This window comes from Nicrophorus vespilloides, unplaced genomic scaffold (genome assembly GCF_001412225.1).
Source record: "Nicrophorus vespilloides isolate i.1.1-1 unplaced genomic scaffold, Nicve_v1.0, whole genome shotgun sequence".
Taxonomy (NCBI): domain Eukaryota; kingdom Metazoa; phylum Arthropoda; class Insecta; order Coleoptera; family Silphidae; genus Nicrophorus; species Nicrophorus vespilloides.
Window position 1 is genome coordinate 35,279 of NW_017095703.1, and position 14,601 is coordinate 49,879.

The 14,601-nt window shown below is 28.5% G+C and overlaps 2 protein-coding genes across 5 annotated transcripts; one reads left to right on the forward strand and one right to left on the reverse strand.

The window, feature by feature from the left end:
- Positions 1-69: 69 nt before the first annotated feature.
- Positions 70-8,702, reverse strand: LOC108560557 (serine/threonine-protein kinase MAK-like). Of its 3 annotated transcripts, none has more exons than XM_017918182.1 (9): positions 8,547-8,702; positions 6,117-6,284; positions 5,725-6,063; positions 5,476-5,667; positions 1,489-1,638; positions 1,235-1,422; positions 985-1,172; positions 386-476; positions 70-159 (listed from the first exon to the last, which is right to left on the reverse strand). In XM_017918182.1, the coding sequence occupies exons 1-9, from the start codon at positions 8,700-8,702 to the stop codon at positions 147-149; spliced, it is 1,485 nt and encodes a 494-aa protein (XP_017773671.1). In that variant the 3' UTR covers positions 70-146. The 3 variants fall into 3 exon arrangements, with proteins under 3 accessions (XP_017773671.1, XP_017773654.1, XP_017773663.1); XM_017918165.1 differs by having other exon boundaries at positions 71-159; positions 386-518; XM_017918174.1 differs by lacking the exon at positions 70-159 and having other exon boundaries at positions 376-518.
- A 1,995-nt stretch (positions 8,703-10,697) lies between these two features.
- On the forward strand, positions 10,698-14,575 carry LOC108560576 (2-oxoglutarate and iron-dependent oxygenase domain-containing protein 3-like). 2 transcript variants are annotated; one of them, XM_017918203.1, is made up of 3 exons: positions 10,698-10,771; positions 13,485-14,076; positions 14,131-14,575. In XM_017918203.1, exons 2-3 carry the CDS (start codon positions 13,498-13,500, stop codon positions 14,392-14,394), a joined length of 843 nt encoding a protein of 280 aa, XP_017773692.1. In that variant the 5' UTR covers positions 10,698-10,771; positions 13,485-13,497; the 3' UTR covers positions 14,395-14,575. The 2 variants fall into 2 exon arrangements, with proteins under 2 accessions (XP_017773692.1, XP_017773683.1); XM_017918194.1 differs by lacking the exon at positions 10,698-10,771 and adding an exon at positions 10,778-10,913.
- The last annotated feature ends 26 nt before the right edge of the window (positions 14,576-14,601 follow it).

The window sequence follows — 14,601 nt, forward strand, 5'->3', positions numbered from 1 at the left end:
TATAAACTCACTAATTATATAAATAAAATGTTTATTATTTTGTTTATCGAGCTAAATTATTACAATACATGTTTTTTTGTATATAGAGATATTTTATTGTAACGATAAATTTATGTTATATTCTATCACAGTCGTTGCTTCTAAACTCATTTGAGATATCTGAAACAAAGCAAATAAGTTATTAAATACTATTGCAAGTTAATATAAATTAAAGAAAAACGTAAAATGATATATGTCTTACAATACAATACAAATATATGGATTTAAATTGTGTTAGGAAGAAAAACATTTATAAAAATATAAAAGTTCTAATGTACCTACGTCAGTTTCTAAATATATACATTTATGCTAAGTATATTTATTAAGAATGCATTGTTAAACATACTTAGCTGCCCAATCCGTCCTCCCGTGCGAAACTGCATTGCCCGTAATATTCTTCAAAGTCCTTTGTTTTCCCGATGGAATTCCTTGAAAATCTAACATGCTATCATTAAAAATCGACGACAAACCCACATCACCTAAAATATTAACATTAAAGCTAATTTATTTTTTACAAATATAATCCGATAAAAATATACATATATACAATAAATCAATATCCATTAATATGCACAATATTTTATCTAGAGAATGACCTTGGACAATAGCATAAAGGTTCACCTTTTCTGTGAAACGAATTTATCTCATAAATATATTGATAAACAATGAATCAATGACTTGTTTATTATTGTTTAATAATTTTGGTTTTAAAAAAAATATGAACATTTGATTATTCATTATGTTGTTAGAACCAAGTAGCAATTATTATATTAGGTCTGTAGTCGAATGGCGTTGCTTTACACGTGTCTGTTTTGTTGTTGGGGCATTAAATATAGATATCTGATCGGCACGTATGATAGCACTTGTCCTTACTGTAAATAATAAATGTCCCAACGCGATGGGAACGCAAAGAAGCAAAGAGAAAGAATGAATTGAATAAATCACCTGCTTTCTTATTAAAATTATTGATGCCATTCTTTCCATGCAGATCCGTCGTTTGACCAGCGATGTATCTAGAAACGGACAAGTATTGACTTTTTGCAGAAGCCACCGACTTCTTCGGTTCCATGATATCCTGCAAACTAGTCCACTTTAAATCCACAACATTTTCTTTAGCATTATTCAATTTGTTGCTGAAAAAAACATAAGTAATTGAATAATATTTAATATCAGTTTATGAATTGTAGTAAGCAACCTTTTCGTAACATTATCGTCGCCATCGCCGTTCTCCCCTTTGTTCCAAGGAATCTTCTTTATTTGATTATCCGGTATGTACCTATTATTGTAATCGCTCTGACCGAAGCTATAAACAATGGGAGCTACAGCTTGGACCGGCTGGTTTCTTGTGATCTGAATTGGTTTTATCAAAGGTTGCATGGTGATCTAAAAACAAACAAAGTAAAAGCACTTCAATTGATGTACATTGATCGAGAAACGGATTATGCAAACCTGAGCTTTAGGCTGTTGTGTCACATGCTGTATACTGTTCTCGCTGATGTTTGGATTCTTGATGGAATAGAGTGATTTGCTCGAATTATTCAGCAAGGCGAATTGATTGAAGTTATCGGGCGCTAATAATGCAGTGTACTGTTGGCCAACCTACGATCATTAAGGATTGACTACTAAGTATATAGAGTACACTTCAACTGCAGTATAAAATATTTAATAATATTAAGTGATACGACTAGTAGAAAGACAAGAAGAAACAGACTAATATGAATTATGTCATTCTTACTACTTTGATCATACCCCTCATTTGTGAAAGCATTTTTGTTGACCGACAGGAACTCTTTAGGGAAATTATGATAATTGATATTAATTATCTCAATTTATATTGTATCGGACTTTTTGAAAATTTTGATATTAAAATAGTCTTGAATTCAAACGTATATTGTCATAAAACACTGATTTATGGATCATTTTGAATGTATTCTTGTTATGTAATTAATAAATTATGCAAACATATAAATATGTACAATGAGGTTTAATCGCGATATTTCCGCAAGATGATTCAAATTATTAAAAACTATTCTAAGACCATGGATCTATCAATATATTTAGATGTTACGTTATGGACTTAATCTGCAAGTATTTGAATTACTCTGGAATGTCTGCAGATTATTTTAAAATGAAATGAAAAATTCACATTACTAATTGTAAATTATAAGTTTAATCATTTACATATCATTTTACATACGTTTACAATATTTGCACAACAAAACTTCGCATATTCAGTCTTCGATAAGTCCGGATTAACTATAGTCCGGTGTAAAAAATAAAAAAACAAACCTTAGACTCATCAAGATTTGAAAAAATTAATTTTTGTGAATACAACCTAATACTATCTATTAATTGTACAAAATAAGAAAAATCTAAAAAAATTGTACACAGAATTATTTTACATAAATGATTGGCTTTTTCCTTTATACAGTCAAGTCTCTGTATTTATTTTATTTGTTGTGTCTCGTTTCAAACAGTCTGGAATATTACAGCAACCTTTAGTCATTTAGTTTTGAAATTAAGATTCGTAGGTATAACATTATGATGCGATGATAAAGTAAGCATGTTTCTTAATCAATGCTATATGATAAGAAATATATAACAGATCAATAGCATTAATGATGAAATAAAGCGATATCAAATCTATTATTAAAAGATAAATAGTACACGAAGATACAAATGACCGTTATATGTCCTTGGTACATACAAATTGTAGCAAATCGTTTCTAAATAATTAAGTTGCCGATGCCAAGAAAAGTAGAACACAAAAGAAAATTAAATTGATTTTCTTTAATTAAATATATGGAAACGTAATTTCACTTTATTTATTTACCAATCAATTTTCAAATAGATGAGATTTGGTTTACAAATAATTCTTCAAAATATATGCGAGTCTGTAAATTCATGCGTTAATCATTTTAAACGGTTCATTGAGTTTACAAATATTGTTTTATTTTCCCAAATACTATAGAAGGTTTTAATTTGTAGGATTTATCCGGCCTTACGAAATTGTTATTTTATTATTTATTTAATATACATATACAGAATTATTAAGTATAGCAATACCTCTCATAGTGCGGGCAATCGATATCGCCAATATCCCGGACTAATCAAGAACATTAAAACCTCATAAAAATAAAATGCACAAGAAAGAAATTTGACTATGTAAATCAAAATAATGTTTTGACTATTTTTTTAGAATAAATGTTTATTTTGCTCAATTAAAATTTTGTTTTTATTCAATTTTTATTTTATTCACTATAGTGAATTCGGACTGATCGAAGAACCACTATGTGAGATATTAATGTAATGGAATAAGATTCATGTATGTTATAAATTATAATCCTTAAATTATTCAGAATATAATAAATATTTACAATGATCATTGATCATTTTTTTAACATAATCATGGCAATGCACATCATGCCATTGAAATATGCGTGCATTCATTTCATTTATCTGTTGCATATTTCAAATAGATTAATATTTAAATTTCTGTAACCTTTACCTTTCACATATCATGTCATGGACAAAACACATACAAGTAAACCATTCTAAAATAGTAAGATTCAATTACAATAGATTGAAAATATCAATACACTTAGTAACGCTGTAATTGCTATTTTATATTAATTATATCATTGATTAATCGATGTCTATAAACAACCTCTAAATCAATAAATCGGAAGTCGTTGATGAAATAGTAACTGCTTTATAATATGAAATGAATATCATATACTAAATGTATTCTTATAATAAACAATTAATATCAATAACTCAATAAATATGATAAAATGAACTAATATTTACAGCATGTTATTAATATATTAAAATAAATTATGATTTGGTAGATATGCAAACATAAACGAGTATCTTATAATATTGATAACAGTAATGTGTATGTAATTATAACATTAAATTAAAGAATAAAAATTGATTTTCTTATTAATATACTTTTATCTGCTCTACATTTCATGGTATCGATAAAGTAATTATTTATAAACGATATGCTAGAAATTATGTACATATCTTTTAATAATGGATTTGACCACATTCTTTCATTGTTGATACAAATTACACTAGATTAGTTATAATACTTCTTAATAGGCAATCGCAAAGTACTAATCAACTAATTGAAAAAATAAGCACAAAAATACAAAAAAAAAGGAATAAAAATAATATTTGTTAACGGACGGAAATATATTGCTATGTTTTCTAATGATTAAATTATTAATATGTATTTTTTTTATACAAGTTTTATTTTTATTTTATTTTTTTGTGACTATTGTGTGAATAAACGTAATTATTATTAACATATTAAATTAATATGATTTTCCTTGTTATTAAAATGCAAATGGTAAATACTATATTTTAATTAAATATGTATATAAAAAATGTCATATAGACAATAAAATATTATTATTGTCATATATAGTTAATAAAAATGATTGATATCTCGAGGTTCAATACAAACAAGATTTTCAATTTTACGAAGTTGAAGATACAGGTATCCGCCGAGTCTTACGAACAAAATTCTTAAAGCTCTAACTTGTTACCAGGATAGTAATAAAAAAATGAAGTGTCCAAACAAAAATTGATAATTTCTTTAATAAAATATAATATTTTTGGAAGATGTACTCTATCTGTTTTGTTGTATTTGTATCTTTTGTCGTTTGTTATTAAATAATTATGATGTCTACATTGAAAAGTATTTGTAAGAAAGTATTTTGTTTACTTTTATCTATTTTTTTTTTCAAATTTATGCAGTTCGTAATACGGAATTTTACATATAAAAAAACCATTTTAAAGTGTGGTAAGATATGTATATTTTTTGAAATTTTTAAAATTCCCTCGACTTACGAACAACCGTTTGGAACTAGTTCTTAAGTCGGGGGATACCTGTATTATCAAAATGTTAAATATTTGTCATATAAATTATTGGAACCTCATAACAAATTATTTCTAGACGTTCTGAGACGATAATCTAGGATTGACATGCGTCCGGGCTTTCCAAAAAATGTTAAGGTATCAAACCTACATATTTTATTTTATATTAAAATTTGAATTATAAAAATAAAATATTCATCAAAATAGAAATCGATTGAAACTAAATAAATGTGATAAAAATTACAGTGACAGTTAATTCAATTATTAAACATATTTTTTCTTTGAACTTTTTTGTATATGTATTTGAAAATATTATTAGATGTTCGAACAACGCATTAATTTTTGTTTTAGTTATGATTGTCACATCATGCATTTAACGTAGTTGTTCTAATGGGGGCATGAAACCGTATTTCCGCATAAATAAACTGACCGACGTAATATCAGCGATAAAATGCAAATTCCGCCTAACATGCAATGGCAATTTACTTCAGCCGTAGCGGAGATTTGTTTATTGCTTTGACCTCTATTCCATGTACCAGCAAGACTCACCTGGAAGTACGTGTGCTTCAAAGCAGCTTGGGCCGTTGGCCTGTTGGAGGGGTTCCAATCCATCAGGATGTCCATTAATTTCACGGCGACTTGGCTTGCTTGTGGCACAACGGCGCTCAAAGGCGTCTGGCTGAAGTAAGGAAACTTAAAGCCAACAGCTCCAGCTAACTGGTATCCCTCTGGCCATTTTTTCTGTTACATAAAAAGAAACGAAATCATAAACATAGTGCGGATTGATGCTTAATGTACTTTATCAGGGGTCCCTAGAATTTGGCATATTTTATAGAGCTGATCGGTTTCAGTGGTTCCAGGAAATAAAGGTCGATAGGTGTAGATCTCAGCTGCGATACAGCCGACTGCCCACAAGTCGATGGGGCTACTATACGTTGTCGAATGCAGTAAGACCTCTGGTGCTCGATACCATCTGGTCGAAACGTAGTCTGTATACGGAGGCCTTGATCGGATCTCCCGAACCAGACCAAAGTCTGCAATCTTTACCAAGTCTGGACCGCAGCACAAAATATTCTCTGGTTTTAAGTCGCGATGAAAAAAACCGTGGCGATGAATGAACGCAAGGCCCTGAAGTATCTGAAGCGAACATAGCAATTAACATCAAATCCATCATGCAATAACTAAATTACCTGGTACAGCATATTCCTAACTATGGATTCGGGGTAAGGCACCCTCCTATCTTTTATCAATTGGTACAAATTCTCTTGCATATACTCAAATACGAAGTAAAGGACATCATTCTCACGGATTACTTCCTTCAGTTTCACCACGTTGCTGTGGTGTAATTTCTTCAAAGACTGCAAATTAAAAGCAAAATTACAGCTATTTTAATAGTTGTGTAGAAATTAAATAATTTGAATACAGTACAAACTTGGAGTCACTTGTCTCTGTAATAATTAAATACCATTTATACGGATTTACGGATTTAACTTATTGTTTACAGTAGGTGGTACCACCTTAAAAACATTATTTATATTCATTAATTGCTATAACATTAATAAATAATAGCTATTCATATGTTTATTTCTCAAATCAAATGAATTTGTATTATACAGCTAATAAGCAGTACGGTATTCAATTTTTACGCCATATTTTTACGTGAAAGTTTTTTTACGCGTTTATAAACACAATTTACGCGATATTTTTTATACGCGAACTGAAAATATTTTTTCTGTGAACGTTTTGCAGTGCAGTAAATCTTTGCAAAGCTCTTGAATTAGCCAAAAAAATGGAAAATTATAGACATTCAAGGATCCTTTAAATTTCGACAAATTTTAATGTTGCAGAATATATAAAAAAATCATACGAAAAAAAAATATTAATAATAAAAATTTCTAAATATTTCAAGCAATGAATAATGAGTTTGCGTCAATTATAAAGAAAATGTTGATTGTTTTAAATAGTGTTTGTGACGCCGATTAATATTTACACTTGTTTTCTAAAATGTCAATTATTTTTTCTTAAGTTATAAGAAATAAATATTTATTTCCAAAAGTTATACTAGCTTTTCGCGTAAAAAATAACGTGTAACGGAAATTCGTGTAAATTCAGAGACGACTGTATTTTGTTAATGATATGAATATTGAAAAAATAGGAAAAATAACCTTACAATTTTCTTTACGTATGAACTTAATTACTTATTTTAATTTTTTTTAGTTATAAATAATAATATAAATAATATAGATCTAATTCCTAAAATTTGATAAATTAAATGAAATGATTATTTTTCTCTGATTTAAATGTAATTAATATTATATAATATAATTGAAAATTCGATTTTTTGAATACGTTTGAGGAAATACTATTAGTTATTTGGATTTCGTAATTCACTCGACAGTTGTTCAAACTTTCAAGCGATAGTGAGCGGATTTAACTTATTTATAACGTGAGCCTTCGCTACTGCTAAATCGTTAGTCCTACTTCCTCCGATGTAGTCCAAATACCTCTGAACTTCAGTGAAATGTGAAGGATTTCCCTGTTGCTGGTACCAGATATCACAATTTCAAAAAAATAATATAAGGGTATTCTAAATTCCAAAACAATAGGATTAGTCAAAACTTTAATATATGAATACGTTACATTAAATCGATTTGACTTATTAATTATGAACACAATAAGAATAAAATTCAAGATATCTAACAAACATTTTTTGTAAATATTAACATAATTTTATTATTGTTCCTATTGATGTTTAATTTCATTTGGTCAAATTTAAATAAACAAATTAAATAATTTAGAATTGTATGGAAATGTTAAATTATGTTTAGTGTTTTTTTGTATTATTGCAATAAATAGTATTATTTAAATTAGAATGAAAGAAAAATTGAAAAAAAACTTAATAATTAATACTTTTTAAAATATAAATAATATAAAATCACATAGAATATGCGGATGACTGAATATTGGAATCAATATGTTTTTTAATTTTTCATTTACTCGGTTCTGTAATGGATTGTTAGGGCGTCGAATCCTGTATTCGCTTATAGGACAATATAATTCGAGCTGATCTAATACAGTCATGATATAATATTGATGGATAGATTGAGTGAGCGATAAATAAATCTATATATTGGCTACAGTTGAGTCGTTGATTACCGAATGTTAGAGATCTAAAGAATGAAGTTGTTACATTGTTGTGTATATTATTTATTGTAATCAAAATGTATTTCGCAGAAGTAAAACCATTTCAAATATCGCTCACAGTACCATGATAAATAAATGTCTATTATTTTATGGTATGAAAAAGTAGTGAAGGTGGAGAAGATTTGAATTTTTCTACTATTGTTAAAAGAAAAATGAAAAACAATTACTAAAAGTATTTGCATTTTAACTTCCTGTTTATATTAACTATAAACTATTGTTATAATTTATTGAAAATTTCATATATTACTTATTATGAACATATTATAGTCCTGTAGTCTGGTGTTATTGAATTATTGAGAAATGCATACATTTTTTTGAATGGTTTATTGCACGTGTGCCATTAAAAAAATGGAATTAATACCACGTGGGTGAAAAATCAATAAACTAACAGTACGGTTATTTTCTAAATTATTTACCTTAACTTCTCTCAAATTCATGGCCTCTTCCCATGAATAATACTTGCGTTTCATTCTTTTGATGGCAACCTTTTCGCCGGTGTCCTTACGCTGTCCCAGCACCACGGATCCGTAGGTTCCATCCCCCAACTGGTGCAGTGTTATGTACCTGTTCATTTTCCTCAAGTACCGAGCAGTAATTTTTCAATTCGATTTACAGCTTCATTCCTCAGTGAATTGATAATAATAATGACATTGTACGTTTTAAAAACTTCAAAAATAAAAATAACAAATCAAATCATGTGAACGAAAAAAAGTAGTTTCGGTGGCAATAGTAATGCCGAGTATCGCGCGCGACTCTGTAACAAGTTCAACCCTTATGGCGAAAGCAACGGCCGCCGACCAACTGGGAACAGGTGTACAGGTTTGTTTGTTATTCGACCTTCCATGTATTGATTATTCCACGACTTTATTTTAGTTTCTATTCTATCTGCGAGTACTGGAACTCTTTTAAATATTTACTTCATATACATAACGCCATCTACTTTGCCTTTATACCCGTAACACTTGGAATGATAGGTGTCTTTGTAATATTGAATATTACTAAGTTATTTAGTCGAATGTATAGCACTTATTATTTTGTAATGTTAAGTATTTGTTGCACTAATTTAGGTGTCCACTCAGAGCAGACAATTTATAGCACTTTTATTGAAAAATAAACATTAACAAAATATATCATAACGTATATTATATAATATAATATTAATATTTAAAGTGAGGTAAAATAATTAGGTAATATGGAAACTAAAAAGTGCAATCTTGACAAAACAAGTTTTCTTTAACCAAATATTTCCTGACCATACTTAACTTATTGTGACCAAATTCCCTATTTTTCAGATGCATAATTTTACGCATAAAAATATACTCAAAATTAGGGAGCGTCTTATAGAATTTTATATAGGTGTTTCTCAACCTATGGGCCCACTTAAATTTTGTATGGGTCGCGAAATGACATTTGTTACCTTGCTTCAAAGAGCTAAAACCAAGCGAAATTAATTTATATTATTAGATGTCATTAATTTTATCTGCAAATACAATTGATTTTACCTTGAGTTTTGGAACTCACAAACTATATAAAGGAAAAGTCTAAATACACTTTTTGTTAATATTTATTACCAAAAATACATAAATATGTTTAATTTTTAATAGGACAGAGTTTTCAACTTGATTTTTGTTCATGAAAAAATGTTTCTGTTAAATATATATCAAATTATATAGTTGATAGAATAAATAGGGACATGTATTCTTTATTTTATCAACCAAATTAGTGTGCCAAACGTCGTCAAAAGCTTGAATAAAGTCTAACAAGACAGGATGAGGTTTCAAAAATATTTTTTCTAAGTCCTTTCGTTCAATTGGTTGAAATTGCATAATGTCTCTGAAACGATGATTGAAAACAATGAGAAGTTTAGATGTTTTCATTATTAACATACCTTCCTTTTATTATCATGTGCATGGTCCTATTTCTATACCTGAAGGAGGCTTTAAATTATCTTTTTTAAATAACTTTACGAAAATGTCAAATTGATAGATATTTGACATATACGATTGTCTATATTATAATAATAATCATGTGTCAATAGACACATGGATATATTTATTTTTATTATCAACAATATTAGTATTAGAGTATTAAAAATATTTATTACCAAAGTAATTATACATAAAATATAAAAGATTTATGGTATTAAAGTGGCCTAAATGAAGTAATTTACAAATATCGTTTAATTTATAAATTTAATTATTAAAAATAAATCCAACCCCCTTTGCTGTGGAGCTAACTAACACAGAGAACCATCGCCGAAGAGTGAAGCGTTTCAAGCCCAAAGACCTACCAAATCGTTTTTAGAATAAGTAGTTCGTGAGTGCGTGTCTTGATTCTGCGTCTGCCTTTAAAGTTATTATGTTAAGGTTGGTTACTGGACCAATCCCTTGACTTTTTATATATTTTTTTGTTTTAATTGTCACCAGTCCAGTTCATTGTCTCATGTGAGATAGATGGCCGAAAAAAAATATTTTAATTAGAAATCTAGATATTCAAACCATAAATAAAGTATGACATTTTGTAGTTCTAACATTGGCATCATTGGTTTTCTGTTGAGAGGTAGTCTGTATGGTTGCCTATATATGACTATTGATTTTGTTTATATTCTATGATAGAGTCTTGTCAAAATAAGTAATAAAGTGTAAGTTTTTTTTGTACAATGTATTGTTACATATTGCAATCAATTTAAAATAAATTATTATAATGACTGCACCAACTTTAATTAAGCGAAAACCCAGCAAAGACAACGAGAAAATAGATGAATCTCCAGAGAAAGATAAACTGTATGTATATTAAATCAGTTTATTTTATTTTAATAGGTATAAATTAGTATAATTGTTAATGCTAAAGTAATATGACTATAATAAACGTATTCAGTATTATTTAATACAATTTATCAGTTCAGATGAAATCTTGATTATAGCAGAAAATCAATAATAAATCTCACTGTTAAAATTGTTATTGTGATTTATTTAATATTGTTTAATAACAATGGAACTATATGTTATAATTTTTAATAACATATTGTATTCATTATACATAAATCAAGGAAAGAAATGTTATGAAACATTACAAAAGCCTATTTGGTCTTTCAATTTGTTAATATATTTTGTATTCTAATTATTAATTGTATAACCTTGCTGAACTATGAACTATTCAAGTTTTATTATAACTATATTGTTTTATATTAATATTATTACATTTATGCATTTTTTTTACACCGATTTCAATGTTATACACTGAAATCTTAACTTTGCATTTAGTTAATAAATGTGTATTAATCTAAAATTCATGTTACACTTTTATCTTACGTAATCCGTTAAGTACAATTCGCAGCATATGTAGCCAGTTGCCAACCATCAATTACCCATTGAAGACGTTAGTTTCTTTTGTAAATATTATTATAACAGTATAGAAATACTACAGTTTATAGCCCTTTGGCTCATGTTGTACTTTCTTGTATTTTGCTAATAAATTAGCATTATTATTTAATAATAATATTGATTTCAATAATATTAAAAAAAAATGTTTTTTCCTTTCCATACAATAATAATAAAATGTATGTTATTATTGTATAAAAATATAATTGAATCAAATTGCTAAAAGCATTTATAAAAATTATAAGTATTATAACAAATAGCATACAATTTCCAATTTGAACATATTTTGATAATTAAATTGGCAACAAAGTAAAGGCTGATTTTAAATTTGGATGGGAATAGTTTTTCTTTTGCATGACTTCTGCTAATGTTACAATTATATAGTTTTGGCATTTGTCAGTTGTGAAATTTAGCTTTCTTAAAATTCAGTGTATTTTTTTTGTGAGATTTGTTTGTGTGGGTTCAATTTTAACATGGAGAACAAAAGCGTTCATTTTCGTCATATTTTGTTTTATTATTTCCGAAAAGGAAAGAACGCAATAAAAGCTGCTAAAAAGTTAAGGGATGTGTATGGTGATGAAGCTTTAAAAGAAAGACAGTGCCGGAATTGGTTTGATAAATTTGATTTTTTACTCAAATATGAACTACGATCTGGTAGGCTAAATGAAGTTGATGAAGATCAAATCAAAGCCATAATTGATTCGGACACAACAATTGAAAATTATTTAAAACATGAATCCCATCATTAAAAACACGATATTTGGATTCCTCATGCATTAAAGGAAATTCGTTTAGCTCAACGCATTAACATCTGCGATTTGCATCTCAAACGAAACGAAATGAAATCGAACCTTTTTTAAAGGAGACATCGAATAATAGCGGTCATAGTATAATGAAAATGAATATCGAGAGCTGAAATGCACCAAAAGAAGATTATGCAGTTTGGTGGGATTACAAAGGTATTGTGTATTTTGAGCTGCTTCCAGGAACCAAACAATTAATTCAGATGTGTATTGTTGCCAATTGGATAGATTAAACTCTGCAATTCAAGAAAATCGGCTAGAAATGGTAAATCGTAAAGATGTTGTTCTGATTACCAATTGTTTAGAGCCTTATAAAATTTCTTGAATGGTAAAATTTTCAATGATGATAACGCTGTGAAAATACACTAGTTCAGTTTTTTGCTGATAAGAGAACCAGGCCTATTTTAAGATTTAAGGACCCAGGCGCACGCTTCCTGTGTCTGTGCGATAATCCACTATTGAATATATCCACAAATATAATAATAATACCCGGGCGGAAAGACCTCGGCCGTTACCCCTTTGGCCAGCCTATTAATATTTTTTTTTTATCTTATGTTAGAATTTATTTATGTATAGAATGTACTTTTTTTCTTTTGTATTGATGTTTGGCCAATAAATTATTAGTATTATTAATAATAATAACAAAGATTTAATATATTTTTTGCAAACATGGCGAAAAAAAATCGCGGTCAATAGTACATGTTTATTCTGTGTATACAATAAATATTATTGTTTTACAATAAACAGCAGTGTGTGCAAATAATACTAATTATTATTATTACAGTTTTATATTTTTTAATTTATATCACCCATTGTATTTAAATTAGATGATTTTTAAATTGATTAAATTTGCCAAATGAAAAGTATAATAATAGATAAAATGTATAGTTTTATTTACAACATATTGCCGCATTTGACCGTAGTCGTTCCTCCGGACTATGTTTTATTTTTATTTACTTATAATGTTTCCCCTTAATTTAACTTTTATAATTTATAGTGATTTTCTGAGAAATTAATTTTTTGTTACTCGGAATCAAAAGAATCGGTACAGTGAATTAATTAATATTTGTTTAGAATTAATAATTTATTCATGTAATAATTTTGTAATCTTCATCTAATTTGTAGTGTGCTTTCATATCAATTAATTGATGTAAGAATTTTGTATTTTCAGGAAATATGGACCTATGCCGAATTTTCCATACCAGAGAGTATGGAGCAGAGGTATTATAATTGTAGGAGTAGTAATCTACTTATGGTACTTTTCCAAGCAAGGGAAGGAAACCGTCCTTGCATCGCACAAAGATGTTCTGAACAATCGTGGACAAACATTCGATTGCGATTCAGAATACACCAAGGATATCGAAGTATTTCCCAATTGTGTGCCGAAAACTTGCGGAAGATATGTCACTGACAAGCTGGTTACGGAAATGGAAGCGTTAACCTTATTAGACATGGCTAAGAAAGGGTTTGCTTTTGGAGGATCCTCGGGTGGTGCCTCTATATTGGATATTCATTCCGGAGCTTTGTCTTATAAAGACAAATTTGTTAATATGCATACCATCAACGAAGCAAATAATTTATTTAACCCAGAATTCATTAACACGTACAAAACAGTAAAAGAAAAGATACAACACGCCATCGCTGAACTGTTTCAAATCGAACCAAACAATTTGTTTCTAACACATCCGACTTTCTTCTCAAAGTTAACCAATGCCGAGCCTAAAACAAGTCACGATAAATACTGGCTCGTGCATATAGACAAAGTAAATAGTGAAAACAAACTAGAGAACTTTTTTTTTACTAATTCCCTGTTTTAGGAAACTTACGAGTCATTCCATTATACAGCTTTGCTGTATTTATCCGATTATGGTGCAGATTTTAAAGGCGGTCGCTTCATCTTCAAAGATATTCCTTCAAATAAGACCGTGGAGCCGAAGCTTGGAAGAGTCTCCATGTTCACATCGGGGGGAGAAAATGTGCATTTCGTGGAACGAGTCACAACTGGTACTCGTTACGCAATTACTATATCATTCACTTGTGACATAAAAAGTTCCATTAATGTTCCAACAATAAGAAATTAGGGTTCAATTTATAAATAAATAAAATATGCTCATAATTGTTTAAGTCTTTATTATTATTAAGTTACTTAAATTTTTATTATTTAATAGCTGTGATGATGTTACAAAGGTTAAGCAACAAACCCTGCATCATCATCAGAGCTACACATTTCCGAAATATATTTACATTTACTTATTTGCTACACCATACTGAGTATTTTTTATATACCT